The following is a 26,711-nucleotide window of genomic DNA, read 5'->3' on the forward strand; positions in this document are numbered from 1 at the left end:
TTTTGCACCGTTTGTTGCAAACAACTGGCACAATCGCATTATGCATGATTTTTCTCCGCTGAGGAACTTGAACTTCTCGGGGCTGTCACTGAAGTCCCCATATAGTTCTTCATAGTTGACGTTGGGTCGTTTCTTGAATGACTCTGCCATTGTCCTCATATCTTCTTCCAATTCGGGTATAACTTCAGGCTTCAAAAGCTCTATGGTCAAGCTACCTGTATATGCCAGGATGTCCAACACCTTCTGCACCTTCGCAGGAACCTGACCAGAGTCTCGTTGAACTGCATCCCAAAACGGTGCCTGCAAATAACATATTAAATAAAATGAGGAACATGAGTGGTCAATTACATTATACAAAATCAACAATTTGCTAATCAACATAGTATCATAGCAATGTAAAGTGAATATACATTTTACTTACCGTACAGGTGACGAACTCTTCGGTAAACATTTTGCACAATACACTTCGAAATCATAACATTTGACATCGATATGAAAAATAATTGCACTAGCAACCGAAGTTATAATCAAGACTTACTATGATCAAAATCACATCAAGAGAAAAAGTATTTAAAAATACTCAAAAATACTTAAGAGAGATTTGAAAATACTTATTGAGTATTAGAGCAAAAGTTTAGAGTGGGATGCCCCTAGGCGTACCCCCTTCTCTCCAAAATTAATTTTTGTGCTAAAAACCATATTTTTTGCAGTGGGATCTGCTCGAGGCGTTGCTGTTTCTTTTATGCTTCTCTCACTCGCTCCAACGGAAAACGCAGTCACGCCCGTCACGGTAGTTTCGTTGTAATACTTAGGCCGTTCGCAATGCTGTTGTATTTTATAAGGACGGTTTCAATTTGAAACTAGAACAGAAACGCACCTCTCGCAATGCTGAGTTGCAGTTTCATTATTCGAGCACTATTTTGCACCAGATTTGCAACTGCTCGACTATTCTGTTTTATTTCTGAGCGAGTTTGAAACACGAATGGAACTCTGTTTCAAATTTCTTTGGATTTATTTAAAGATGTTTCGAAGAGCTTCACAAAAAAAACGGAGAGCTTCATAGAGAATAGTAAAGTTTATGGAACATGATGATTACAAACATCTTTTAGAACTGTGCGTTGCGCTGATCGTGTTGTAGTTTTATTTTTGACAGTTTCAAATTATAGAATTGTCGCGTAGTTTAAAACAATTTTGAAACTCAGCATTGCGAACGGCCTTAGCTCTCATTTTTGTTCTGTTAGCCATCAACTCCATCAAAATGAAATCAATTTGAGTTATCAGGAATAATGAAAACAACATAATTCTTGTTTTCATTTTGTTCTCACCCTCTGCTCGGGAACCTATCAAATTTCCATCGACAATTAATCATGTTATGGTGTTTTCGACAGCATTCACAACCAGAGGACCAACCGCTTTCGGATGCATATGGAGCTGGTAGTAAACGATTTGAGATTGTATGGGGATTTACAGTATTAATTGAATATTTCCAATATAAGCATGTATGTTAAATACAAGAAAAGTGCCCGAGCACATTAAAATGGTACAAATACAAGTACTCGTAAACATTTTACTTGCATTGAAAATGTATTTCGTAAGAAATTGCGGATTTTCTGATATTCTCCATACTGCAAAAATGATTTTACCAGCACTGGCGGCGCGACATCTCTCGACTTTTCGGTGTAACTATCACACAAATGATGTAATTAATTGTATTCATCTACATTAAAAATATCAAATAGTAATGAACTCGTGCACTTTTTTGCATTTAGAACTGCTTATCAGAAAGATAATGAATAGAAACTAAAATCTCCATACATTTTCAAACGGCTTCATATCACTCTTATAAATAAGTACGGACGATATCACAAATGGCGCAATTATATCTCGTATGGTTAGTACGATAGCCCGAATAGGTGGTTAAGCACTTTTTATGGTTATTTTGTATGCACTGTATTTGTAAAACAACAAAACATGATTAATTAAGAAAAAAATCGTCAATACAGAAAATACAGATTTTTTAATAGAGTGGATACAGATTTTTTATAAAACCACCTGGCAGCTCTGGTTGCTTCAGCTGTGCGGGAATCGGATTCGAAATGATGTTGATTAGGCAACGAATCGGAGTGGTCTACCGGCTGGCCGGGATCAGTGTTCGGACGTGTGCGAAAGACACCAAAAGCAGTCAACGACCAGACGAAGAAGAAGGCAAGGACGATGGTCAGCAGAAAAGTAGTTCCGAAACGAGAGTGGCACTAAGAACGCCGCTCTTCGAGCATGTCTCCACGAAGGATAAGAAAACCTACATCGAAATGGTGCGAGTGTTTGAAGGACGCAGTGTCCACCGGAGGAACCATGTCGAGTTCATCTACGCTGCGCTCAAACACATGGAGGAATTCGGGGTGCATAAGGATCTGGAAGTGTACAAATCACTCATCAACGTAATGCCCAAGGGTAAGTTCATTCCGACGAACATCTTTCAGGCGGAATTTATGCACTATCCGCGCCAGCAGCAAGTCATCATAGATCTGCTGGAACAGATGGAAGATAACGGTATAATTCCGGACTACGAGATGGAATCGATGCTGATCAACGTGTTCGGTAAAAAGGGTCACCCAGTGCGTAAGTACTGGCGAATGATGTATTGGATGCCAAAGTTCAAGAACCTGTCCCCGTGGCCATTGCCCAATCCGGTTCCGGACGATTCTCTGGAGTTGGCAAAGATGGCAGTGGAACGAATGTGCTCGGTAGATTTGTTATCACAGATCTCGTTGTTTGATACCGAGAATGTTCCGGAAGCGCTGGATCACACGTGGATCGTCAGTGGACAAAGCTCGGAACAATCGGAGCTACTAGCTCGGCATAAACAAAAACCAGTTTTCATCGAGGGGCCGTTTGTGATATGGTTGAGAACCCGATCAATCAACTATTTTCTGCTGAAGAGCGAATCGAATCCGCCACCGCCGAAGGACGATGAGGATCTGGATGGTAAGCTTTCCGAGAACTACTCCAAACGATAAATGCTGATCATTCGACATCTTTTCAGACGTACGCAACATCCGGATCCCATTTGTGGGCATCGGGATGAGTCATTCTACCGCGCCACCGAAGAACAAGGTGGCACTAAAACGATCCGTTCACGAGCAGGATGATGGGACGATTTTTGCCATTTGCTGTACGGGATCGTCGACGAAAGATTCACTCCTATCGTGGGTCCGGTTGCTGGAGAAGCACGGTAATCCGTGTCTAGGGCACTTGCCAGTACTGTTCAAGTTTACGTCCAATGTGCCCGATCAACTCAAGGTTGCCGCACCGGATGATGGTAATGCTGGTGGAGGCGACGGCATGACTGAAGAAGGGAAATTAGGATCCTAGTAGTTCGAAAGAAAATGAGCATTAGAAGTATCGTTGGTAATAAATATTATGTAAATATCTACCTAGATCAAATCTATATTTTTAAAACTAGAAAGTCTCTAGGTCATCGGTTGTTAATCTCAATCTGTCAAGTTTCGTAAACTTCTATAAATATTCATGGAATCGCATATAACAACGGGCTATTCTTAGGGTGACCTTTTGCCCTTAGTTCTCATACTTGAAGTTTATAGTATGGAATCATAAGGTAAGAATTAATATCAACCACTCCAATGCATAGATGTTAAGATTTGGCAAACATGAATGCATTATAAATTAATCCATCCAGTAACATTTCTTTCGGTCATACACAAGTTAGCAGAGGTTTGCAGCAGTTCTGCGACTGTCGGCAAAGGAAGCGAGAACGTTTCTTCTTCTCTGCTCTTACAAGCCGTCGCTCAGAGCTGTACCTCAGCCGTACGCACTCTGGACAAATTTCACATCTATGCGCTCATCATTCCATGCATGTCCGTTGTTGTTGCTTGGGTGTTCATAGATCAAATTTGGTTAATCACACCTGCCTCCTGAAGGAAGCAGAAAAGCGCAGCGATGCTGGATGGGTCATCCCTCAGGATGTCCCTGATCTCCCGTATAGGGAACGGGGTCCGTAGTACTGAGTGCATTTGCATAAGAAATGCTCCACTGTAAGTGGAACATTACATGTATCGCACTGTCATCTAAATGTGCCTCCGCCTCGCATGTTGTGGGAGACTTTGGTATGGCCAACAACAATAGCTTTCCACTAAAGAGGCTGAATTTATAAAGAAACGACATGTCAAAATAGGAACAATCGATTATCTGTTAAAATCATAGGAAAAGTTATTCCAATCGAGCAGTCAAATGGATAAGATGTCACCTTTTTATCCAATTCAGTCTCTTTACTTTCCACAACTACATAATATAATCGCTATATTTACTAAGTAGTTCACGAACTCGGGGTTAATTTATCGATCATATGGATCGTCAGCACCGTCAAGAGAGTGAAACAAATCATGCAGTTCCAAACCTCCTTTCGCCAAACAGTATGTTCTTTGCACTGTTCTTCTCATCGCTTGCAGCAACTACAACGTTAAAATTCCGCTTTCATCTTAACCATTCCTTACGTATTTCCGTTTTCGGTAGATGGCTGAATAACTGGCGCATAACATCTCGTGAAACGGTGGATAGACTGAATGAGATATTCATCAGAGTTGGATATCCTAGAACAATCACATTGGATAATGCGAAGCAGTTCATATGACGAGACTTCGAAGAGTACATGGAATCAACCTAAATCATTCTGTTCCTTGCTGGCCAGGAGAAATTAGAAAAACTCACATGAATGACCATAGAAAAAAACAATAAAATTTCTGACCAAAGCACACTACTGACATCTAGCTCTGTGTTCGCGGGAAATATTTAACTAAGCCATGCACCCGCATGCAAAAGTTATGAATTGGTTCGTGTCTGATCTATTCTTAACGAATTATTTTTATCTAGATAAAAAATCCTATGGTTTTGACAGTTCGGATCACTGCACATTTAAATCGGCCGTTTACGATTTTCGGGCATAAGTCAGAATTAAGTGTCATGTCGGTTTGTCGGTGCAAACACAGCTCATTTTAGTTGTGCATCCTTAAATGCTGAAATATGTCCAGTGCAGTATGAAATGCATTTTAGATTTTTTCGCAAATTTTCTCACACACGCGTCTCTTACCGATGATATGAGCTTACCTCTCAGTATGTTAAAACTTTCTTACTTCAAGAACGCAAGATAATGAAGCAGGATCGACTTCTATCAACGCAAGCCTAGAACTAGAAGGGAATTTTGCTGGATTTGATGATGAAGAAGGTGATGTAGTAGTGGAAAGGTATTGTTGATTTCTTAAATTAAGTTGATTTTACCTAATTTATCTACCTGAGTTGAAGAAATAATCCTGTTACTCCTCGTCGCCAGATGTGGTCCTTTGGGTTGAGAGTAAAGAGAAAATACTCCCGTACACGTCAGTCACTACGTTTATTCTGCCCATCCTATATTTCATACTTTGCAAAGCCTACTGATTTACATCTATCGACCAGTACAACTAGTATGTTGATATTTAAGAGGAAGAGGAGACAATAGGGGGCTTTTTCGAGGGGGGCGACACATCTAAATCTCAAGTTTAGATGGTCAACAAATCTCACACTAGCGAATCAATCTTCGAACAATCTTCTTTCATTTGTCGCATCTACTTGCATCGCTCATCAATTTTTTGCAGGAAATCTTCAGAATCGTCATCAATCTTCTTTCTATCTACTAAGCGTGCGTGCAGCTAGCCACAGCAAAACACAATCTTTTTTGCATCGTAGATAGAGTCGTCCCCCTCGGGCTTTTTAACCAATTTGCTGTCAAACGCGAACCAGCGTCTGATTGGTCGGTTGGAACCAAGGGGTTTGTCACTCTACACAGTGTGCCAAAATCAAACTTGGGCACACCCATTGTCATTGGTCTATCTACGGGAACAGTTGCTACTTGAGCTCGATCATACCGCTTTTTGAACTTTGACATGCAACCTTCTTGTGCCCTGTTCACCACACACAAAGCATTTTCCTTGAAACTTGAACTTTTCCTTGCTTCTTTCCGACTTCGCTGCAAACGCTGATCCTGATCCATCCGAGACACCATTGGCACATGAATTGTCTCCTCTTCCCATTCGTTTCTGCTCTTCGGCCAGCAAACGCGCCTTCACCGTGTCCAACTTCAACTAATCATCTCCCAGGTTCTCCATGGTGACAACATCGTACGTCGATGGCAAAGAAATGAACAGTTGACTTATGGCATCTAACTCTGTGACAGTAGCACCAGCTCCCTTCAACTGGCGGACTAACTCGTCAAATTTTCGGAGGTTGTCCTTTCACGGTGTTCCTTCTTCCATCTTCAGCATTGCTAAGGACCTCCGAATGTATGTTTGCGCTGCCAGGGAGTTCCACATTTCCTTCGCAGTGTTCTTGTCACGCACGTACTCCAGATGAGAATCCGCGATGTACGCAACTAGAAGAGCCTTCGCCTTTTCGTCCTTTTCTTGAAAAGCTTTCCTCTGCGCTTCGTCAGCTGGTACATCCTTCGTGATCATTTCCTTCACGCCGTGAGCCGACAACTGGGTTTCGACCCGGAACCTCCACACGTCGTATCCTTCACCAGCAAACTGGACTATTCCTACTTTCGCCGCGCTTGACATCTTCACTCCCGTCTTCTCCGTAATTCCGTAACGAACTTCTGGATTCTTCAAATCAATTAGTTTCAACTTCAGAGGCCGGACTGTAACTGGGCCCATAACCTCTGGAAGTCTGGTTTAATACTACATAAAGTTTTCAGTTATTGTTAACGGGTAAACAAGTTCTTAACTACAGAAAGCAACTGCTCCTTCGATCCAACTCTTCACATAGGTTGTTCAGTTTTTTAAGGATTTAGAAACAAAGGATTTTGTGTTCCATTTGGTGAATTTTCACTTAAATTTGACAGATGGAAAATTTTCAAATAAACCTGCTATTCCAGCAGACTTATTTCTGACAGACAAGGAATCAACTTTGACAGACGCTTTCTCGAAAATCGACCGATCAACAACAGAGGGATGTTCGAACATCTTAATTTATTTTCGAAGCGTCAAAATTAAGTGGAATTTTTTTCAAATGGAACACAGCTTTTAAGTTGGTGCTTAGCTCAAATCTCCGATTGGAGTCGGGTACGGGTTCTTGCAAATTTTTAAACGTTACTTTTGCCACACACTCGTGGGTCGCCATCCGTAAATTGAGCAACGTCAGTCTAGGCTGTTGTGATACAAACTACGTGAGCCACAAATGAATATACTTTTCTGTTGGAGATTTATTCGAAATTCATTCACACACACGTCACGTCAGGTCAGGTTCTCAGGAGAGTGGAGAATTTTGAATTCCCATAGCTCTAATCCACACACAAAAAGAGTACTGAACGGCAATTATGAAAGTACTGATAGAGGTCATTTCAGAAAGCGAAACTGATAATCGAACTTTGTCTGTCTCTCACTCTCTCATTAAAACCTAAGTTAAAAGTTAATTAATCACAGTTTTAATTTTTTTTTGTGTTGCTATTTACATAACTTTTAAGTCAGCTGTAAAAATATATAACTAGTTTTGACTTTCTGTTTGAAAAATTCTACGTTTCTTGCAACGTACCTACCAAAAAGCGTGTGTTCCCTCAATCAAACGTGTTCAATTTGGCTTTTGATTAAGTGGAAATACTTGCGTCACATTTCCGATACCTTTGCTGGTACCCTCGCGGAACAATATCCTCATGCCCGGTCGGACGTACTCCGGGTGCCGTACGAATCGGAACATCACCGATGCCGTCTGGTCAGTACGAATCCCGTCGGTCTGACCTAGGATGCCCACGATAACGGCCGTTTGGCGGATGCTACCGATGTGCATTGTCGTTTGGAAGCCTTCGTAGATACTAGTGGCATGAAATAGAACCGAAACGTTGGCCTAAAACAGATAATTTGAATAGACAACCCTTACAGGACGTAAGAACATTCACCCTCACCTGAAAGAAGTACGACCCAAAAGCGGTATCTTCCACTTCATAGTCGGGAAGAATAACCATGCCTCTGCGCAGAGGTGGCAAATCCTCGCTGGGGTAGAAAGACAGCGAAGCACTCTGCCCTGCTCGGACCACCCGGCAGGGTGCCTTATTCCGGTGGATGGTCTGTACCGTCACTGGCAAAAACGTGCCATCCATCAGAGGTCCGATGCGAACTTGGATGTTCTCGGTGAGGACTCCCTTGCACAGCAAACCACCGACCACCAAGCCGACTTCGGCTACTTTGAAAATTTCGTCAATCTGAAACTCGATCGGTTCCTGTTCGAACCGCTCCTTCTCCGAGTTGCTAATCCCCGGAGATAAGACGTAAAGGTACTTGGTCAACAGGTCCAGCCCGTTGCCTGTCACATTTGAAACACAGAAAATGGGAACAATCTGTTCATGGGTTTGATGCGCGTTCGCATTCAACACGTCATCTTCATTCGTAATCAGGTATGGCACTTTTCGATAACCAACGGCAGTAATAAGATTCTTCAGCTCATACAACACATCATCCGGCGGGACGAGGTCACACTTGGTGATGACAATCGAGAAGGACATATCCAGAGCGTGAACGATGGCAAGATGTTCCTTGGTCATGTTGCTGATTGTACTTCCGGCGCCGACCACGATCAGTGCGTGGTGCGGCGAATACCCGGATAGGGCTTGTACCGTCGTTTTCAGATAGCGCCGATGACCAGCCAGATCCATGAATGTCACCAACTTTGTCGATCGGTCGCTTATTTCCTCTGCCGTCATCATCTCATTGTACTTGTAGTTGATTACGTTACCCTGCGGAACGGAATAGAAAATACGTAAGTAAACTCCTACAGAGACTTGCTTAACTCTTACCTGTTGATCGAATCCCAGCGTTTCGTGGGAGATACAAGATGTACGTCCCGTTTGAATTTCGTGCATATGTCGGAACATATTCAAGCGCGCTCGTCCCCTACCGTTGTCGAATTCGCCCTGGGTTAGCACACCCAAGAGGGTGGACTTGCCAGCATCGGCTCCACCGAGCACAGCGACCCGCACTTCAATGTTGTGCTGATCGTCGGGGATCTTTCGGACCAGCACTTCGACCACCGATCGTCCGGCGGCGAGAGTCTTCCGCCGGAGCACCGAGGTCGAGGCGTCCAATTTGCGTGCCATTTGATTCAGTGTGTGCAGCGAGCTGCTCATGTCGGCATCGCAGAGCCCGTGCAGCTGGCCGGAATCGGAAACTCCAATCTCGTAGATGGCTTCACCGTTTCCTTCCCGTAGGCGCCACTTCATTTGCGTGACAAGATGCTCGAACCGTTGCTTGGAAGGATTTATCAGCTTCAATTTGTACTCGATATTGCCCAGCTGGGGCTCCGGTGGAAGAATATCCAAATCGAAGTCGATCATGGGCGAGCATGGTGAGTGTTGATGCTGGACGAACGGTTGATGATTCTGTAATCGGGGTGGGATCTGAACCGATCGCTTAGTGCAGCTCTTGCTCAGAATTTCCTCGTACGACAACAATATGTCATCGTCCTCGTTGTTGCTGCTGCTGCTGTTGCTATTGCCGTTGAGATCGGATTCCGACGACGAAGCCGTCGGATCGAATAGGTCAAAAAAAGAGCTCATTTGGGTGCCGTTTTTTTCTGGTGCTTGAATGGTCTGTAAGAAGAAAGGAGAAAGAGTTACAATCAGAATCAGGGGTCTACATTTTCGAAGCTCTTAAATGAACTCGAGTTTTGTTTCTTTCATGCAACGTGTCCAACGCACCATTTCTATAACGCCTAGCTAGACTATCAGCACGAAACGAAAACTGAAAAAGAAGCACGCTGAGAACGAAAGGCTGGCTGTGGATTTTCTCGTCGTTGCTTTGCTCATCACTTTCAATGAAAGTAACGTCGATTATCGAGTTGAAACGAAACCTCATTATGGCACATTCACCACTCTTTCAATTTGTTTAATATGCGTTCTGTCCTGTTTTCGTTACTTTTTAAAGATAAACCTATGTGGATGGAAGTTAAATGAAACATAGTACGTGTAATCTTCAAGTGTTTTCACGTGAGAAATGCTTTAAATATATATTTTCATTTTCCGTCATATACATCATGAAACCTCTGTTGATGTGTTTCATGAAAGACGAAACTATTAAGCCATAAAACAGTTTTACGATTTAAGCGGAGGTGAACAAATTGGCTCTCAGAGCACCTAAATTTACAGACTTTCGTTTGGTAGAATTCCTTTGATATTCACTTCAAAACGCTTTTGGAATTTTCATTGAAATTTCTAGATAATTCATTATAGGCTTCTGAAAATCCAGCACAGACCAATATCCTTGAAATGTTTCCAAGGTTCAGAATTCATTTTCCATGTTTGTTCCCGGTGTTTTCAAAATCCTTTTTAGTAACTGAATTCAAAATAGTGACCTAGCCACTAAAATATGATCTGCTGCCTGCCCTGCGACTAGCAATTTCCCAAAAGCGAATGGGCCGAAGGGATCAGTAAATGGTCATTAACTAAGACAGCAGCAGTTTTTTTTCTGGATCTTGAATTTGGAACTGCGTTCGAAGTCTTCAAAATTTGTTCATAAAATTTGGCTCAAAACTTTACAGGATTCTCAAGCATTTTCTTTAAAATCATTGCGCTTAAAGGAATTCTTCCAACATAAATTTAAGATTCTAGTCTAGTCTAGTCTAGTCTAGTCTACACATACACAGCCAGTACTTGAAAGAATCCTGGAAAATGATACATCTATCATTTTTCTTGTCATTATTAATGCCTGCTGCACATCAAGGATGTGAAACAAACAATAAAGCGGCCAGGCCTACTGTGTAGCGTTTAGTTAATTTTTGTGGAAGTGAATGTTTACCATGTCTACTTAATAAGTATAGACAGTGGTTAACATTTAATCCACAGGTAATCAAAGAGCGGGGACATACCGTACCAACCGCTCCGTATGCAGGATTTGAAAATAGGCTATATAAATCGTTGGGAGTGACAGAGCTAAGAAAGTTAATGTACACTCCTTGGTTGTCCGATCTCCTGGGATGGAACACAGGTATTTACCCCTTGTGTTCGAGCGTACAGTCCTCCCTCCGTACAAGCGTGGACGGCACCGCCAACCCACTGCCATCCCTCAATCGATCCAGCCGACCTCAGTCGAAGGACAACAGAGAGCGGTGTGCGGACGTAACCTATACGGAGGGAATGCTGTATTCGCCTAGGTTATAGCGCCCTTGCTCGCTACCATTTTCTTCTAGCGGTTGGGACCTGAGCACTAACTCTTGTCCTAGCCCTATATGGCATATGGTTATAGCGCCATTACTCGCTTTCTGAAAAGAGAAGAAGGGAAGGGAAGGAGAGGAAAAGGACTTGGGAAAAGGAAATGCGGAATTCCTTTCCTCATTAGTATTTGTATCGTCAACTTTTATGAAAACTATATAAATCATTCTTCCTTGGTCAGAGGTATTATTACGACATTTGAATAAGATTGTCTTATCATTTCCCTAATAAAAATAACCATAAAAGAGAGCTTAACGACGTGTTCGGGGTATCATCCAAACCCTATGTGGGATGGTTTACCTATCCGAGATACAGTTCGTTTATGGTATTTGTTTATTAGGGTTGTTATTCAAAATTTAATGTTATAATGATCAACATAGCTTTGGATTATCCAATATAAATCGGTAACACTGTCCTGCAACCGATGTAGGAAGCACCAAAGAATATATATAGACAAATCTCAAAAACACCGTTTTAACTGATAGTACTTTATAAACATCAAACTGTCCAATATTGGATCCTGCCAATTATAAGCACCAGAATAAATTGCAACGGACTCACCAAATTGATCCATGAACGATGTCCTGTTACAGTTATCTCCATACTCAAGGGTTGGTTGACTGGGCTCGAAAATAGGTTTTCCTATTCTTAGTATCGGACAAGCGAACCAAAAATCCTGTATGGCCAATCAGTTGATTAGTCAGATGATGAAAGCACAATTGTGGCTGAATGGATTCAGGCTGCTAATCGGAGAATCTGACCCACTTGTAAGGAACACAAAGAGCCACAAAGAACAACCAATGGTGCTAGGTTCCGAGATGATCAGTGGTTTAAGAACTCTGGGGTGGCAAATAGTTGAAGGAACACTAATTACAACTTCACAAAAGTCTAGAAAAAACGGAGCAAAAATTGACGGCTGAAAATTTTCTAAGTCCTTCCAACATAAATTTAAGATTCTACCTGAAAGTCTCTTGAAAATTTATTTAAATTTACATTTCAGAAATTATGTACAGAATACTCAAAAAAATACATGAAATTCGTCCATACAGAATTGACCCTATTTTGTCAGCCCCCATTTCGAAAATGTTTTGTAATGCTCTACGAAGGTCATGCTCTTTTTCAGTGGTCTTATTGCATCAAAGCACAGACAAACAGACGTAACACTTCATTGTGAAGATACACAATGAAGTGTTACGTCCACGCATTTAACGGTTGATTTGAATATTATCAGTTCCGCGAACTACTCGCCACGGCGCTGGCATCGGATCACTTTGTCGTTTCTATACATTCTATAGAACTTTTATGCAATATTGTTTGCGAGTTAGCGAGCAAGCTTGTTTTCCGCGAGAAGCCCGAAAGATGTCGTTACTGAGGTCCTATGTTTTGAGATACTATGTTTTCAAGAAATACTTTTTCAAAGAGTTACGTCTGTTTGTCTGTGATCAAAGTATACCTTAAACATCCATCTCGAAGATGAATGTGAACGATTTTGAATTACGGTTAAGTAAAATTATTGTCTGTGATAAAAGTCTGATGCGCGGAGGAGTTGACAAAATCGGGTCATTACTGTAGGTTATTTTTGAATTTTAAACATTGTATAAGAATTCATTGAAGCTTCCTTCTATTTTTATATAAATTTGCTTGAATTCACATGCAATTCACTTCAGACATACCAATTTTGCTCAGAATTATCTTCGGAGTTATCTTTTGAATTCAACTGAAAATTCACATGGAATTCTCCTTAAAATTATCTAGAAATTCGTTGTCACCTGTAAGAGAGCTGGTAAATATCACGGCCGTCATGGTGACAATGATAAAACAGGTCCTCTCACGCTCTTACTAACACCAGACGAAACTTTCTATCATTAGCTTTCTTGTCATTTTCCAATGATCAAGCACTGATGAGAATAATTCTTATGGGTTTTGGTATCAACATTTCTAACTGATTCAGATGAATTTAAGCAAGCAACCATATGTAATCGGTAGATTGCATATGTTATTTAGGTTTCTTCGGTACAAGTAACTATAATAGCAATAAATGTGCTAGTAATTACGATGATCACAACACCGTCACGTTCTGTCATGACAAAACATTCGATGAGATTTTGAAGAAAGTCTCTATTATCGCGTGAGATCTTTCATTGAAAATGACTTTTGCCAGCCCCGGTCTGGAAACACTGTGTAAATTTTCCCTAATACATTAGGAAGTTTAAAACTCCTTGCACAACTGTACCATAGAGGTAACTCTAAGACTAGTAGGTCCCGAAGAAACGAGCTCAACTTATTGACTGAGCTCTGGTACTATCTTCGGTCCCAAGCTAATCGATGCACCCCTCGAAACATAGGAAAATCCACGAACCCCTCATTTTATCTGTCAACTTTCATAGCGAATCAAAACAAACATAGTATAGTACTAGAATTTCGACTAGAATGTTAATCGATTTGCTTGGGACCAATAGGCTATTGATTGTTGACTGTACACTCAAAATTCGATTCCCTTGTTTTTTTCACGCATCCTGGAATTCTCTCTCTTTACAATTGCCATGGAATTTTCCACTTAAAAAAAAAAACTCTGAAGTTCAGAGTTTGAACTCATACAATTGACTCGGAGGGTCTAGTCAAACACTGTCTTAGAGGTCATCCCAAACCACGCTAGGACATTTTCTCCAAAATACCTTGGTGTTATCGCTAGAATTAATTCTAAAATTTGTTGAGATTTGTGGTGGATTTTTTTTTTCAAGTTCTTCAAAATGTATCCTGAAAATATATAGTTCAGTCACCGACAAACCGACACAGGAGCATTTCATTTGTCCACAATTCGATTTGTCTAACGGACGATCAGATCTTTCAAATAAGGCCATATATAAGGCATTGCAATATAAATTCTACGTGTGTTATTGTTTTTGCTCATGATATGACGCAATCGGATGAGTAGATGGTGGTAGTGTTTAACGTATTTTAAATATGGCGTCTTGGGCAAGAATTTGAATGTAGCTTGTATGAGCTGTCACGTCGGTTCGTCGTTGGTTCAGTCCTGAGTGGTGCACGGACTCACTCGAAATGGATGTCAAAAAAAAAAAAAAACCAACAGCACCTGTCAAAAAGAATCCAACGATCGGGACCAGTAAGAAGTATAGTCGCTATATTCATAGTTTGGCGGATAGAATTTCGATCTATCAAAATGCGGAACCAATTCAATATATTGTAGACCAACAATTGAAAAGGTACTATCAACTTTTATAAACAAACCGTTGATTATTCTTTCCTCGCCAATCGAAGGTAAATTACCAGTATCATCGTATAGGGGAAACTTTCCACATCTTAAAGATGGTGTTAGTTTATGTAGGCGAGCCTTGAGTCACGAAAAAACGGTTTCCGAGATTTTGTTCGCAATAGCTGATGTGCTCTTTTCTGTTGTTGGTCGTGATTTGCTCGATTGGTTCCGCTATTTGACAGCGTAATTGGTTCCCAAGATTCTATCCGCCAGACTATGAATATAGCGACTATAGTAAGAAGGCAAACGATTTCACCCGACAGAGTGGCCAGTGAATTTTCATTTTGAAATTCCCGTTTTTTCCGGTTTTCCCAGGTTTAAAACGTAAAAATTTCTCGATTGTTAAAATTCAACGAAAAACGAAATTGAACGCATTTTTTAAAACGTGCTGAAACGAATTTACTGAAAGGATACAAAAAAGTAATTTAAGAAGATTCCAAAGATTCTGGAGCTTTGAAATTTGTGTAGTCTGAAACTAGAACTTTTCTGAAAAAAATTTGCGATTAATAACAATCTTCGTGATGCAAGATTTGAAAAAAAAAAATTAAAATGAAATTATGAAAATCTCAAGGCCACAGATTTGAAAAAAAAAATAGTCATACTTATGATTCGTAGAGTCATAATTGTCATGCTCTGAGACTTGGAAGCATTTTAAGGGTTATAACAAATTACAGAACAATCTATAGAATCTTGCGGACAAATCCTGGAAATTTTAGTAAAATTTAAAAAAAAATCAAAGTGTTGATTTCAAACAAATATCGAGAAGGATTCCCACCAGAGTTGCGACCTATCACAATCACGATCGCCAAACAACTGATGGTAGTAACGCTTTGTACATTCCTATCAATGTGCTCGTCGAAGCTCTCTCCATGACCATCCATCAAGTTGACGAAAGAAGTAAAAAGCAACTGGTGAATGTCGTCTTCTGTTGCGATCCGTCACCGATCTGGTCATTCCCGACAATCACGACACTCATCTGTGCTCGTTTTGAAGCAGTTGCTGCTTTACTTGCTTATTTGAGTGTGTTGGTGAGTGAATCCAACAACTTCCGTTTTATGTTGCCTGCTTTGTTTGTAACTCACACAGTCGCGCCTGCCGAGACGAACTTGGAATGCGCAGGCATTGTTTTCATTTTCTTCTGTCGTTTCGCTTTTTCTCATGATCGTACTGCAGAAGTCTTCACTGTTTTCGTTGTGCTTTTCATCATCAGCAGCGAGTGTAGCGTTTTGCTTGTGAGCAGCGACCATTACTGGTGATTGTTGTTTGCCATGGCTCTAACCCTCACTGCGTGACAAAACGATCTGTCAGCGATAGTCGGTTGGTGCGAAGACGAGTGTCACGTGAGTATCATGATATTTTGCATTACTGATTCCCACACAGTTTTTGAAGGAGAAGTTCTGAGCAAAATTCCAGAATTATTCTGACATGAAGTCCTTAGAAATTGTTAGATGAATTTGGAGGGATTTGTGTGGAGAAGAATGCAAGTTCGAAATTAAATTGTTATGTAATCTTAGAAGATTTCAAAAGGAGTTGTGAAAAACAAAACTTTAAGTAAACTTCCTACGTGATTCTGTGGAGATTTGTACATGGATCGTGAGGAAAATGACAGATATATTTTAAGAAGCATTTTAGGGGAATTATGATCAGAATTCAACAAAAAACAGAGTTCTAAGAGTGGCAATAATTTCAACCCTAGTGCGAAAAATTCATCACAGAACTCCAACAAAATTTATTGCAAAGAATTTGCTGATATTTATAAAGAAATTCTTTAAAATACTCCAAGGCGTTTCTAAACAAAATTTCGGAATAGAGTTAAAAGAAATTTTGAATCAAAGTCGCCGAATGGGTTCAAGGGAATTCTAAAAAGGATTCCAATTAAATTCTTAGAAGGGGTTTCAAGTAAATTCCAAAAAGCATTCAACGGTAATTATTACGCGGAGTGTTTTCTGATTAATTCCAGAAGAACTCCATGATAATTCAGAGCAGAATTACAAGTTAATTCTGGACTTCCATGAGAATTTTGAACAACGTAAAATTAAAACCCCGCAGAAGAATAATTCAGTTTCGGTTTTTACAAATATTTGTATCCAAAGTCCAGCATCTTCAATATTTAAATCCCTTTACATCTGAAATTGAAACGACAAAATACAATTTATTGTAAATTGCTGAGTGATTAAATTCTAAAAACTATAAGACGGAAAACTGAAGAAAATTATGCAGCAAATAGAGCAAGACATTCATTTGGTAAAGGATCACTCTGTTTTAATGGTTTATTCTGAAATTCTGGTGTAAAAAATTGTTGCTATGGTATGGTTAATTTATTTTTCCTGGTTCTCTCGTCGAATTCCCGGGTTTTTCCCGGTATTGCCGGCTACTTTTCAAATTCCCGGATATTTCCCTATATTCCAGGTTTTCCCGGTTTGCTGGCCACCCTGACCCGAGAGATAAAGCATTGTGATCAATGATCAAAATATTGTTCTTAAATTAACTTAACAAACAATATCAGGGTAGCAAGTGAATTTCTGATTTTAAATTCCTTGTTTTTTCCCGGTTTTCCTGAATTCTTCTATAAAAATTCCTGGTTTTTTAACAAAGCTTTAAATCTATCAGTTAGAAGTCTGCAATTCCTCCAATCTTCTACATGAAAGAAATGTCTTAAGTATATTATATATGTATTAAGTGAAATAATTCAAATTATATGCTTAGTATGCAAACTAAACTGGTTTAAAAAAAAACAGAAGTAAAATAATTATTCCATTACGTATATTCAACGTTCGCTGAGTTGTGTCGACTTTTCACCAGCCAAAGGACAATCGCTAACTAAAATGCAAGTGATCTGGGAAGATGGGTACATTCTATTCTCCCACAGGTATCGAACAAGCCGTGGATCAAAGGATTGGACATGAGCCGTGACTTTATACGCGTCATATCAAGGCTCATGTCCAATCACTGCTCGTTAGATTCGCATTTCTTCCGAATCGGGCTCGCAGGCAGCAATTTGTGCGCTTGTGGTTGTCGTTATCATGAGATGGACCACGACCGCATCCGAGGAAAACAACCTTTGCGAGCCGAGATCTCGACTATTTAAATTTAATTTATGTGTTTTTAAAACGGATCGATCTAAGGGTTTAGTGTCATCTTGTGTTCTCCCAAGTTGTTAGCTGCCCATCGGTGTACCCCCATGTTTGTCTTTTTCATCAGAGTGTCGCTTAGTTCGAGATCAAGAGCACATTGCTCTCCAAACCCTGTGTTCTCAATCCCTTCCCTGACATCCAATTGTTACAATTGTTACCCCTAACCTCGAGATAGCCGCGAGTAATCACTGAATATCGGCTCCGCAAAGCTAAACTAAAATGCATATCATGTGTCAAACCTCATAGTAAAAAAATATTTAAAATACTTCAGTGCCCATCCCGCTCATGTCAACAAATTGAAATTAAATGTTGACAGATAAATATCCATTGACAGAGTATTTTTGTTTCTGTCCAAGGTTTTCCAGTTAGCTAACGTCTACTGTAATCAAGCGGCCTAAGGCCAATTTCTTGACCTCCGCTCAAGCCTTAACCCTGGGTTTAACTAAATGGGTACATTGGTCCTTAGCGATATTGGCATTTATATGTCATCAACACTCCGATCCCGAAGCCTCGGTAAAATGTGTAACGGCAAACTTTGCAATGTTTGAAAAACCATAGCTCAGCCAATAATTGACAAATTTCAAATTTATTGGCACCATCTGAAACTACATACTTTAAAAATTTATTCGATATCAATAGATTTAAAATCTATCGATACATTTTTAAAGCAATGATTTTTCAAACATTGCCAAGTTTCCGCTACACATTTTACCGGAGGCATCGTGTTTGGAGTGGTGAAAAAGGGTAACAGTTTTCATTCAACAACGAAATCTAATGAAAGCTCGCACTTTCTCTTGTCAATCACGTATCCAGCACCGAAAGCAAGATTTGTGATAGATCAGTGCACGAAGATGTCAAATTTGACAATTTTGGGTGGTTTGTTTCGGTTCACATTCATAGTTATCTGTTGCCATCACTTTTACTATGGTGTTAAATGAAAGGGGTTACAACAAGGTGTGGTTAGGGACCGCGCACCGATCTATATGAACTTTCATCGTGTTTATACTGAGAACATAAAGCAAAGTTGCGTTGTAATGATAGCAGCGACGAAAGCTCTGATGCAAGGGGTAGGTCACTCCGCACACCAATCTTGGGTCATCTTTTTTGTCAGTGTGCCGCAGGTGTGTCGATTGTGCCGGTCGTAGAGCAAGCTGAGATTGTTTGTTAAATACCCATCCCGGCAACCCGGTATTTCTGGATAGTCCAGTTTTACCTGTGCACCAACTTTCAATACCAGATTTAATGCCACATTCATACTTAAATCGGTTGAAAAATACAGTTAATCTTCTAGTTTACTCAATATCTATCCATTGCAAGCAATATTTTGATAATTGTTTATGTGTTGATAGTTGGTGCACAGGTAGATTGAGGTTAAGGAAATGCCGCTGGAAAAATCACAACTTGATTGTTTTGGTTTGAAATTGCAAGGATAAATCGGATTGAGGATGACACAGGAAGTTGAAGGTGTGCGTATTTTTTCTTGTGTTCATAGGATAATAAAAGTCCTGTGTTTTAGGGTTTTATAATGCCCTCAAAAGCAGATTTTCCAAGAAACATCCTGACATGCAGAACTATAAATACAAATTAGGTAATCGCAAACAAGAGTTAGCTCAAGCTATAAAAGACCATAAGGAAAAGGAAATTATGTTATTCTTTAAACAATTAAACGATTTTGACGTAGGAATGAGAATAAGAAAAACATACAGTTATCTAAAAAACTTCAGAAAACAGAACAACAACAAGGCATCAAAAATTAGTACACGAGTATGGGATAATAGTTTGAAGGATTGTCAAGGGCCAGAAATAGATTTTTGAAATGAACACGATTACGTTCCGTTACCAAACCCTCCTACCTTAGATGAAATTAGATTTATAATCAATACTTCTAGTAATGGAAAAACGCCAGGGCCAGACAGAGTTTATTTAGAATATCTTAAAAATGCAGATCAGAGCACGATAGAAGAGCTAGTTGAAATTATGAAGTTGGTATATGTAGAAAACATAATGCCCAAAGACTGGAACAAATCGACGCAAATTCCCATTCTAAAAAGGCAGGAGCTTCAGAAGCCGATCATTTTCGTAGAATATCTCTTTGTAATGTGGCTTATAAAGTATTTATATGCTAAATGGATAGGTAACCACACGGAGAACAAATTATAGCAGACGTAATTATTTTTCCGGTCAAAATAACTATATTGTTCAATTGTTTTAGAGATAACCCGAAACTATAGTTGATTTGACTATATATAGAGGGCAACAACTGTAGCTCATAGTTGGCTCCTCGGTTGGCTCAACTATATTTTTCAGTAGATGAACAAACGCCAAACTTCAAAATACAACTATGCTTTAGTTGATACAAGAAAACTATTGTTAGGAAAGCAAAATTTTACAATGTTTATTAAACAAACTGCTCTTCATTATCGACATATTAAGGAAGTTTGCTTCTTTATCGATCTCAAAAACACAACTGCAAAATCATAAAAATGTGAACAAGAACATTCAACTTAGATTTGAACCGTGTTCATCTGCGTGAGAGCCAGCTATCTTATCGCCTGCTCTACGCATCACAAGTTAAAAGTATGTGGATTTATGATGATCAATTGAAACCAAATGATATATATAAATTACATTTGACTGTTGTTATAATTGATCAAAGTTATAGTTGAATTGAGTATAAGATGAACAGTTGAATCTATTAGGTAGATATGATTGAGTTGACGGTCAAATTAATGTTGGAATAACTATAGGTTTCCATGTGAAAGTAACTATAAGGATTGTTATCTTAACTTAACGAATTTGTTCTCCGTGCAGCTTCGAAAATTCACAGGAGATCCAGGGCTCCATCAAGCAGCATTTACAAGAAGTAGATCAACAGATGATCATATATTCATTGCTAGGCGAGTCATGGAAGAATATTGGAATGCAGGAAACAATCTAATTGTTTTAGCGTTGGATATCAGTAAGGCATTTGATACAGTAAATGTGAATAGTTTAAGAGAAGTTTTACTTAATTTAAATGTTCCATCTAGATTAGTTGACAGGGTGTTATTATGTGTTAAGAATGAACTCACTAGAGTTTTATGGCAAAACCAATTTTCTAAAGAGTTCAAAAGAGGTAAGGGAATTAAACAAGGATGTCCCCTGTCACCTCAACTTTTTAATTATTTAATACAAGATGTTCTTAAAAACGTTGCAAGAGATATTCCTGAATTAGAATTGATAGATGTAGATTGCTTAAAACTGCCGATAATTTTAGCATTTGCCGATGACATATTAATAATAGCAAAAAGTATAAATGAGTTAGAGAATATTCTTAAAGTACTTGAAGAGGAGCTATCCAAAGTAGGTCTTAAAATGAATAGGGAGAAAAGTCAAATTTTAGTTAGATACCCAAATGACAAAGCAGTACAGCCAAACGAATTAATGCTTAATGGAACTACTTTTAAAACTAGTGAATATATTAAGTATTTAGGAGTTTGTCTGACAGCAACCTTAAACAGGAAATTAACCAATAGGCATAGATCTATAAACGCTTTGAAAACTTCAAGATTAGTAGTAGATTTTTGTACAAGATTTCATCCGAGCTGGGAATTAGGAAAGCTTATATATAATACCGTTTTGGCGCCAGCGTTATTACACGGAACTAAGGTAGCGGTATTAATAAAGAAAAACAGGGTGGCACTAGCAAACTACGAAAAAAATATTCTAAGGAACATTTTTAATAGCTGTAAAAAACCAAGTAATATGAAATTTAATGCAAGAAAAATTTTAGCAGGAAAAACAATAGACGAGTTAGGGTAGGCAGAATAAGTTATTTTGGACATATCAGAAGAGATGAATCATCCACTGCAATTAGCGTATAGATTCAAATTCAACAAGAAAAAAGAGGGTAGACCAAGCCTTACTTGGAGGAAATCATTAAATCAGGACTTTGATAGATATGAAGAACTTAATATAAAAGAATGGGCAGAACTAGCTAAGGACAAAGAAAAATTAAAAAAGAAAGTGGAAGAAATTTATAATAATGAGGATAGCGAAATTTCAGATGGTGTATCGACAGAGGAAGAAGATCGAGGAAAAGGAAATTATAAACACTGGAAGAAAAAAGGATAAGACAGAGAATGTGTAACAAGGACTATTGCAAAAAAATTCATTTGCATGCATTCCGGGTGACGAGCGAACATGATGAAGAAGATGGCTTTATCACAGAGCCCCGTCTGGATTGTTGAACGACATGGTCTACGATTTAAAATTGGTTTCTGTAATGATAAGTATCACGATTTTCATCGAAATGTAAGTATTATTTACAATAATCATTACAATCAACTCGTATATACATTGAAATACATAAATAAAAGGGAAGGGACGGTCCAACAGCCCGATTGAAGCGATTTGGACGGGGAGAGTGGGAATGCCAACTCCCTGTTGATAACATTTCGTGGATAAAGGGCGGGCTCTTCTCCCCACTCATTGGGGCATCTTCCTGTTTGGGGGCTTGTCTTTTTGACCAATTGGCTGATCAAGTTGCTGGAAGGAGATTCTCTTGTTCCGTAGATGCGTATAGGCGACTTTGCCCATCGATCTACCCAATCCGTTTTTGGCCCTTCATACAGCGACATGTTGAGGAAAATCAGAGGTTATTAAGCTTGATCAAGACAAACAGAGAAGAGAGCCCACTGCTGTCGGACTTAGTTTAAGTGTTACAATGCATGGTAAACCACTGTCATGCTATCATGCTATAATGCCCTCAAAAGCAGACCAGAAACCTAGCCTTTCGTGATGTGAAAAGTAACTGTCTATCAGCGGCCGGAAAGAGTTGGAACAGATGGGGAACATTGTTGGAGACCGACTATAGAGGATGATGAGTATGTTTTGTATGAGTTGCATCATTATTTGGAATAATGGTACTAATGGGGCCTGATTAACTGCCTTTTTCTCTTGAACCCACTCTAGAACCTACATATAGCATTAAGGTCTATAAGTGAACTGCTGGTCTGAGTTCCTCTGGTATATTCAATTAGAAGATGTTCCTGAATATACAGTCAAAAAGAACGTAACGTTGTGAATAACTTCGATGACAGTTGTCCAGCAGTGCTCCCATTTTATTTACAACAATCCAATGCCTACGAGATTGTGCCGATGGATGTGCCCAAGGTGTGCCGAATCTAATTTCGGCACAATGTGCTGAGTGACTTACCCCTTGCTCTGATGCTTTTCTGCTCGATTATCAAAGTTTCACATATATCTAAGCATGCATCGACATTTCACAAATAAGAAGAGACAACATCCGCAGCTGTCAAACATAAACAACGACCGGATAATAACACTATCATTCCTCGAAGCCTCGGTTGAAGACAGATCGATACCTATTGATGCAATCGACCCGATCCGCTGGATTATCAATTGTATCAATCAGGCTGTACTGGAACCACATGTAACCCTCGAATCTACTAAATAATTGTGCAGACGGGTGTCCTCATGAAATTAAATAGTGTAGAAGTTCCACCTGAACTGTTGTTTTGAATGTTTCCTTTCATATTTGATGTGCTGTCATGCGAACAAGGTCTTCAAACTCGGTCTTCAAGGAATGATTTTGGTTCAGTGTTCGAAAATCCCAAAAGCAGCTGTCAGTGATGATTGTCAACTTCGGTTGCCAAATCTGACGCCAAATGCTAATTTTTCTCTGAAGCAATATACACACTTAATCCAACTCGGTAAAATCTCCAACAGCTCATTACCTCGGCATTTACTTTTGCTGATATCTCTGCAAAATATCTTGTTGATAGCTGATGTCTCAACAAAATGTTATTTGTTAGCTGAGTATCGGCAATTGTTTTACACCGAGGCAAAAGACCGTAAGAATTTCATAAGAACCACTTATGAATTTTAGCCACAAGAAATCGGTATGAATTTCATAGATTTGCCTTATGAAAAATAATGCCGACAAAAAAATAATAAAATTTAGCAGACTGGAACCGAACCATGGACGTTGAGAATACGGGTCTTATGTCTGGACTACTCGTTTGTAGACGCTTGGATAAATGGAATGGCTAAACGCGTATAAGAGCTACCCTATGTTAGACGAAAATCTTTCATAAGTCGCGCTTATGAAATTCATATGTTTCGTTCATAAGTCGAGCCTTATGAAATTCTTAAGTCTATTTGCCTCAGTGTACTGAATCTCAGCAAAATTACTCGGCTGTTGGAATCTCGGCGAATTTTTTTTAAGAGTGTACAGATATATTATGTAGCATGCATCACACATAAATAGTAACGTCATCATTTCAAACCGACATGCACCTGTAAATTATTATTTTCCTGGTTTTACTTAAAAAATCCCGGTTTTTTCCCGGTGAAACGAAATTCCTGAAATGTTCCTGGTTTTCCTGGTTCACTTGCCACCCTGAATAATACAAGTGTATTTCAGGGGCTAATAGATTGTATTCTTTCAAATAACACAAAGAGTACAGTTAAAACTTTTAACAAATATTAATGATAGTAAACAAAGGAAGCTAATACATCCAAATAATCGGGACTGACGTGACGCGATTCAGTTTTAACTTGTTTACGAACAGTTTCGTACTAAATAACTATAGCACTCGTTACAAAATAGTGCCTCGATCAAGCAAATGTAGACAAGTTTTAATTTTTGCTCTGGAAAAAGCGGGAAAAGGCGCCAACTTGTGAGCGGTAAAGAGAGGATGTAAGACAAGAAAGTTAATATTTTTCAAGAAAAAATACTTGAAACATGAAAGTGATCGAGTTCGCAGCACTCAGGTTCAGTCCAAAGGTCTTGATTTTTTTTTTTCGGGTGAGGACGAAGTATAATTTTTCCCGATTTGTCATCGAAATTCACGGCTTTTTCCCGGTTCAACTGTTGTTCTGACCGTATACATACATCATCCCTTTCTAAACTATATACATGGCTTATGGATAGGCCCTTTTCCATTAGTACATCCTATTTTGGTACAATTCGACAGTGAGCATGCATAAGGGCGTAAACGCGATGATCGATTCTCTCTTTTGTTAATAATTTGCTTGGATTAACGCGACAGTGAGCATGCATAAGGGCGAATACACGATGATCGATTCTCTTCATCGATTTTCTCTTTGCATTGCTACAGCTAAGCGAAACAATTTTCTTAAATTTTTTCAATGCAGAGTAGTAACAGGTTTTATTGGCAATCAAAAGCAACAACAAACGCACCGAGAAACGTTAAATCTAGCGAGTTATTAACATTAGAGAAACTCGACGAAGAGAATCGATCATCGCGTATAGGCCCTTATGCATGCTCACTGTCGAACGATTCTCGGTGCGTTTGCTCGTGCATTTGAAAGCCAATACAACCTGTTACAGCACTACATTGAACAAATTCCAGAAAATTGTTTCACCTAGCTGTAGCAATGTAAACAGAAAATCGATGAAGAGAATCGATCATCGCGTATACGCCCTTATGCATGCTCACTGTCGAATTATACGACTTTTTTCTTAAAACACACACAAAATTGCCCCTATTCAACGAGTCCAGTGACTCACACTTTTAGAATAAGGGGATTTATATTGATGAATCTTATGAAATTATCTGCTCCATTACTCATCTTCAATTTCATCGAATGTTTTCAAATTACAAGAAAACCATAAAAACATTTTAATTAAAAAAAATAAGCGATCAATGTGATCCTGAATTACAATAAAGATGTCAACATGCAACTGCAGTACATATTGAGCAATCGGTATAGAACCCTTTTATAGAACGATACACTTGATATATCAGCATCAGCACTGACCTGACGAAGGTTTCAAAACAAACTGAGTCCAATTGGAAAGTACAAAGTTACATCAGCTTGCTATAATCCAGTTCTTTACCCATATAGACTCACTAACACAGTTGAAGACAGTGGTCTCCAACCCACGGTCCGCGAACCATTTTGTTCGGTAACACCTAGTATAGGGGTTAATAAAACATGTCAAAACCTTTACTTATGATCTTTTAATATTTTCAGGAGTGTTGATGACGTTAACACGGACGTTATCGTCAGATGACAACCCCGGTTATGTAGTAGCTGTTGAGGGCACAACGATGGCTTAATTATTATTCAATTAACTCATCCCGTAATTTCTTTTAGTAATTTTAAATCAGACACACACATTTGCCAAAAGCACCATAAAAATGTCTCAGTAAATAGTTATTTATAATTTAAAAATTCACATTAACATTCAAATATTACCGAAAAACAAGATGGTCAACTGCAAATTGAGTCTACACACTTAATTTGTGTTTCTACGATTTCAACAGCCGATTAGTTCGGCATTATATTTTGCTTGGACCCAGTAAAAAAAACTCTAGTTTTTCAGAGACCTCAGCTAACTTAAAGATGTGCAGCAGAGATGTCAGCAAAATTAAACACCGAGTTATACACAAACAGTTAGGAAGTTGTAAACCACTGCTAAGTACACATTCTTCTTCACACCAACAACATATGGCGAAATTGATACAATCCTCCCTATCAATTTCATCACAATTTGTAACGGTTGTTGGTGTACATTTGCTCAAGATGATTCAACGCCGTATTGCAGATCTTAAGAAAAATTTCCGATTGGTGGCTACCGTAGGGTCCTACCGCAGCTGCCGAAGTTCTACCATTCCTTCTTGGAATTAATCCGGAAATGGAAATAAATCTCTGGAAGAGCCTTGAATACCCCTAGCAAACGCAACGCCATGCGCGCGAGGTGGTACATGTGAAGTGTTCGGCGGCGAAAGTGTGGCATTTTCTGCATTCTAGATTCTATCGTGCAAGTAGGCGCTATATTTATAAACGAGGCCTTTGACACCGCTTCAGCGGTTATAGGAGGCAGCTGACTTTGTTTACTCACAGAGTTTTATAATAGCGTCCGAAAACACATTCAAGCAACACAGCAGTCGTGTTGGACATCGCTCGTGCCGAGCATCACGTATACACTCAAATACACGCGCTATTATAGATCCTGCCCAGCTGAGCTGGGGCTTATTTTTCGTTATAACCATGGCAGGCAATAAGCACTGGTTGGCGTTCTTTTCTT

The 26,711-nt window shown here is 39.3% G+C and overlaps 2 protein-coding genes across 3 annotated transcripts in view; one reads left to right on the forward strand and one right to left on the reverse strand.

The window, feature by feature from the left end:
* Positions 1 to 2,073: 2,073 nt before the first annotated feature.
* On the forward strand, positions 2,074 to 3,380 carry ECSIT (evolutionarily conserved signaling intermediate in Toll pathway, mitochondrial). The gene is made up of 2 exons (XM_065216924.1): positions 2,074 to 2,985; positions 3,044 to 3,380. The coding sequence occupies exons 1-2, from the start codon at positions 2,097 to 2,099 to the stop codon at positions 3,370 to 3,372; spliced, it is 1,218 nt and encodes a 405-aa protein (XP_065072996.1). The 5' UTR covers positions 2,074 to 2,096; the 3' UTR covers positions 3,373 to 3,380.
* A 3,865-nt stretch (positions 3,381 to 7,245) lies between these two features.
* The window catches only part of LOC135697449 (GTP-binding protein 2), a 31,363-nt gene continuing 11,897 nt past the window's right edge, over positions 7,246 to 26,711 (reverse strand). For both annotated transcript variants that reach the window (XM_065217183.1, XM_065217185.1), the window contains exons 2-4: positions 8,834 to 9,625; positions 7,946 to 8,773; positions 7,246 to 7,887 (exon numbers count right to left, since the gene is read on the reverse strand). In XM_065217183.1, the coding sequence (XP_065073255.1) occupies positions 7,615 to 7,887; positions 7,946 to 8,773; positions 8,834 to 9,592 (1,860 nt within the window). In that variant the 5' untranslated portion in view covers positions 9,593 to 9,625 and the 3' untranslated portion in view covers positions 7,246 to 7,614. The remainder of the gene's footprint in view (positions 7,888 to 7,945; positions 8,774 to 8,833; positions 9,626 to 26,711) is intronic.

The sequence above is a fragment of the Ochlerotatus camptorhynchus genome, unplaced genomic scaffold, assembly GCF_037179485.1.
Source record: "Ochlerotatus camptorhynchus isolate MF236.1 unplaced genomic scaffold, CSIRO-AGI_Acam_v1.1 ptg000070l, whole genome shotgun sequence".
Classification (NCBI taxonomy): Eukaryota; Metazoa; Arthropoda; class Insecta; order Diptera; family Culicidae; genus Ochlerotatus; species Ochlerotatus camptorhynchus.

Excerpts from the sequence above, each read along its gene's own strand:
- ECSIT (XM_065216924.1), top strand. The coding sequence starts at position 2,097 with ATGATGTTGATTAGGCAACGAATCGGAGTGGTCTACCGGCTGGCCGGG. Across the intron at positions 2,986-3,043 it reads GGACGATGAGGATCTGGATG|ACGTACGCAACATCCGGATC; the intron begins GTAAGCTTTCCG and ends ACATCTTTTCAG.